Genomic DNA, 4,457 nt, shown 5'->3' on the forward strand with positions numbered 1-4,457 from the left:
TTTTTTTTTTTTTTTTTTTTTTTGGCATGCATCCTTTTATTGGGAAACTTTTAACTTTCAGGAATGTAAGGACCCCCCTACACATTACAGATATCACACAAGTAACTGGTTAATTGTGCACTTAGCTTGAGATCAGCTACACATGCAAGATAGCTATTGCACCATTAAAAAACTCCAACCAGCTATAAAGTGAGACCTCAAACATGTGTACTAACTTTATAACTGGTTGCTATCAAGCTTTAATTTTCACATGTAGCAGGGTCTCCCCTGCAGCTGTGAGCCCTGTCAGCTGACAGGGCTCCCAGCCACAAGGGTACAACCGTCCAAGCCCTGGGAGTCACAGCTGCCATGATCCCCAAGTCTCAGGGGTGCACAAAACCCCTGGGCACATACAGGGCTTTGGGTCTGGGCTGCACCTTGCATGCAGGCAGGACCCGGAGTCCCCACAGTTAATGGGGTTCTGGATCCCAGCTACAGGTTGCTGCCACAGTTGCCTCAACAAAGGGGGCTTCCAGCCAAGGGTGCTTGCTTGCCAATGCAGGGGGAGCCCAGAATTGGACTCCCCTTGCATAGGCAATAAGGCACAATTGGATCTAATGTGCGATCCCACAATCACGCCTCCTGCTATGCATGTGTGATACGGCAGGAGGCATGATTGTGTGGATCATGCATTAAATCCAACCATGCCTTGACCTGCATGTATAGAGGGGGCTTAAGTGTGTCTTCTGTCTTTGCCATGCCAAAAAAACCCACTTGGATAAACAGATTCTTCAGTGTTGCATAATAAAAGAACAGTCCAAAGTAATCCATATCTGACCACATTTTAGAAGAGTTTTTGAAATTTGGTTAATAGGAAGACTTAATATTATGATGATGATTTATAAAACTTAATTTGGAAAAAAACCCAAAAACCTTAAAATATTGTCAGAGACATTAGAGCAGTTCTGAAACTCTAGTGATATGGTTGCTGCTTCCATCTAACACTATTCTGTTTAAAAGCTTTAAATATTTTTGCTCAGAGAAATCCAGATTTTTATAATGGCCATACTTTTCTAATTGGAAGGTGCAGTGTTCTAGCTATTCAAATGGATTAAAGTTTATTTAAGAGTACCTTCCTCATTTTGGAATATTTATTAGAGAATGTTATCTGGAATTTAAGTTGATTACATCCTTTTACCAAAATTCCAGTACTCTTTCTAACACAGTTTCAAAAGCTTTCTGAAAGTCAGTTTTCTAATACTCAGAAGAATGTTACCTTTTAACCTCCCACAGATAAGATAGTCATTGACACCAGCATGCAACTTACTCTTCTTTCTTAGATGCCTGATTCTTTTTCCTTTCAGATGTTTGTTTATACTCTAACACTTTTTTTGCAATTTGGGCAAATGACACTTAGATCTGAAAGGTTCCTATAATTGTTTCTTATTAAATTTTATGAAGTTTGATTAGATCTTGGGTGTAATTGGAATTCCCTCAAACTAGTGGCAACTAACCAAGGAGGAGGGATGCAGACTACTCCTGTCCATTTAGTAAGGTTGACTGATACAGATTCTTTTCTGTTCCCTTCCTTCCATCAACTGTCTGCTTTGATTTTTAGCAACTTAATCCAGAAATTAAAAAAAAGCTATCTTTATAGCAAAAAATTAAATCCTACATGAAGAGCATGTTGTAGATGGGATATAATATCTTTTTAGAGATGAGAATCTTGGCTTTATAAGACCAGTCTAAGCAAACCAGTCTTGATTATAGTCCTCTTGTCAAAGTAGTGTGTGATAACCACAGTATATTATGGACCAGGCATTAATGTTGCCTTATGCTTGAAAGGGGAAAAACCTTGTACTTCTTTCTTGTTAAAGTACCTGATCTCCTATCTTACCACAAGTTAATTGGGTATTGTATTAAGAATATACCTAATACTAAGCAGGAATGATAACTTTGTTCTGTGTTATACATGTGTATGTATCTAATCTGACTTTTTGGGTCTTCATCAGGAGAATGCTATAGCAGTCTTGACTTCAGTCACTGAAAAAGCAAGTGCTGGTGCAGCAAAATGGGCATGGATTCGTCGTGGTCTTTACTACCTGAGAGCCAATCAGCATTCACAGGCAGTAGCTGAGTAAGAACTAATGTTTAGCTTAAGTTGCCTGTGCAAAGCCAATTGAACAGTTTGTCTTCAGTCAAGCTGTTTTTCTGAGAATAATGTAAATATTGTAGGACCTCACTTTATCTGTATATTGAGTAAGAGCGTAACTCGTTCAACATTTGGACATGTCATATCACAGCTTTTGTTTATTATTTACATTATAACAGACAGGTTATGTGAATAAAACACAACTCGCTTTTCTATCCATAAATCTGACTTGTTGCTGATGCTGCAGCAGCTACTGCCAAATCATCTGGTCTTATGTTAAGACCAGTGGCCAAAATCCACTCCTAAACAAACCAGTTTTGTAATTTTGGTGAATTATGCACTGGTAATGTCTGAGTGAAGCTAAAAATTGTCAGGATTAAAAACAAAGCAGAAAAACCTAAGAAATATTTTGATCATATATGGTTTCTTACCCACACATTTCTGGGGACAAGGATAAATGTATTGAGAAAGCAGGGATTTTTGTATCTTGCACTAATATGGTTAATTTAATCTGATGTCTTACTTGACATGTTTAGCTTGCAGGCAGCTCTGAGGGCAGATCCAAAGGACTCCAACTGCTGGGAGTCTCTAGGGGAGGCCTACTTGAGCAGAGGTGGCTATACGACAGCACTTAAGTCCTTCACAAAGGCCAGTGAACTGAACCCAGAGTCTGTTTACAGTATTTACCAGGCTGCAGTAATTGATCAGCTTCTAGGAAGATACAAGGAAGCGATTGCTGAATATCAAAAAATCTTGAAGAAGTCAAAGAAATATGTATCTGCACTAAAAGGTAGTAAAGCTGGATTGTTTCATTTAATCAAATGTTGAAACTGAAGTACTAATCTCTGCATTAAGAAAGCTTTACTCAGTTCAAATAGGAAAAAATATTTTATAACTAGCAAAACAGCACTTGCTAAATACCAATAATTGATTTTTTTCAATAGAGGGTTGAGCTGTTGAGGGAGTGGACAGCCTAAAAAATGTATCTTAGGACTTGTCCCCCTTCTGCCTCCCACCCACACAATTCATGCACTCGTAGACACTTGCTTTGCAATGAGGTGCTGTGTAACAAACAGATTGTTAACTTTCTTCACTAAGAGTCATTGTTACTGCATGGTGGTAATTTATCTGAATTATTCTTTCAGTATTGTGGGTGGGTATTAGGGCTGTGTGAAACAGCTGTGTTTCAGTTCAGTTTCAGATTTGGCCGTTACAGAGGACAGTGATTTTGTTTTGGGTCATTGTCCTGTTTCGTTTTGGCTGAATCTCCTCCAAATCTGTTTCAAATGGGCTGCAAGCTTCGCACAGCCCTGCTGCCCAGCTGGGGCTTGGGGCTGGGGGGAGTAGGACGGAGCTGTGGGTGGCTCATTGGGGGCAGGGGGAGGGCCATGCAAGTGAAGAGACCCCTGGATGGATCTCTGATCCCTCTCATGCCGGGTCACGGGGCAGGGAAGCAGTGCAGAGCAGTGAGCAAGCCTGCTGATCCCTGCTGCATGACTTGGCTTCGCAGGGAGCAGAGATCCGCGCCATGGTTCTCCTCTCCGCTGCTGCCCACCGTGCACTGCCCTGGATCTCTGCTCCCTGCAGGGCCAAGTCACACAGCAGTGCAGCAGCGTGCAGCTGTTTCCCTGAAAGCCCGGCTCCGAAACTCTGAAATCTGGCTTGCTCATTGCATAGAAATAGTTTGAATGTGATACCAGCTCATTGTAGACAAAAATGCTCCATATGGCAGTGAGTAGCAGCAGTTGTTTTCTTTAGATGCTTGTGAAGGGTTTAAGTCAGAGCCAGGGTCGCATGTAGGTATATCAGGCATGTCTCGTATCTTGGGTGTTGCTTATTGGGTGATGCATTGAGCTCTTGAGCAGTGGAGACACTGGAAAGATCATGGTACCAGCTGCTACAATATTGGATTAAGATGTCGGGAGTTCTTCAAAGAAATAAATGCAGCAGTCCAATCCTGAATTACTTCCTGAGAACCAGATTTGACGTCTAGTCAGTTACAGGTGTCATGGCCTTTCTATGCAATGAGCAAGCCAGATTTTGTTGTCTACCTCTATGTAGTGAGGGATGAGATGTCCCGGGACCTTTAAACATACTGAAAGCAGTGATATTTGCAAATAGCTTGCTGCTTAATGTAGTTCTTTCCCTGACTTCGACAAGGCAGTTATGCTGTCAGCAAGGGAAAGGCATCAAGAATGGAAAACTTGGGGTAGAACAAAAGTCAAACACCTACACCAAGCTGCTGATAATGGGAGTTAGTGCTGGATGTCTGGGTCAGTCTTGACTTCTACAGTTACACCAAACATAAACCTAAATAATCTTCAGT

At 41.2% G+C, this 4,457-nt stretch overlaps 1 protein-coding gene across 1 annotated transcript in view; it reads left to right on the top strand.

The window, feature by feature from the left end:
* TTC37 (tetratricopeptide repeat domain 37) overlaps positions 1-4,457 on the top strand; it is a 92,511-nt gene that overhangs the window by 35,404 nt on the left and 52,650 nt on the right. The window contains exons 16-17 of the mRNA XM_019516877.1: positions 1,992-2,116; positions 2,668-2,921. Coding sequence (XP_019372422.1) covers positions 1,992-2,116; positions 2,668-2,921 — 379 coding nt within the window. The remainder of the gene's footprint in view (positions 1-1,991; positions 2,117-2,667; positions 2,922-4,457) is intronic.

The sequence above is a fragment of the Gavialis gangeticus genome, unplaced genomic scaffold (genome assembly GCF_001723915.1).
Source record: "Gavialis gangeticus isolate Ggan-Ray unplaced genomic scaffold, GavGan_comp1, whole genome shotgun sequence".
NCBI lineage: Eukaryota > Metazoa > Chordata > Crocodylia > Gavialidae > Gavialis > Gavialis gangeticus.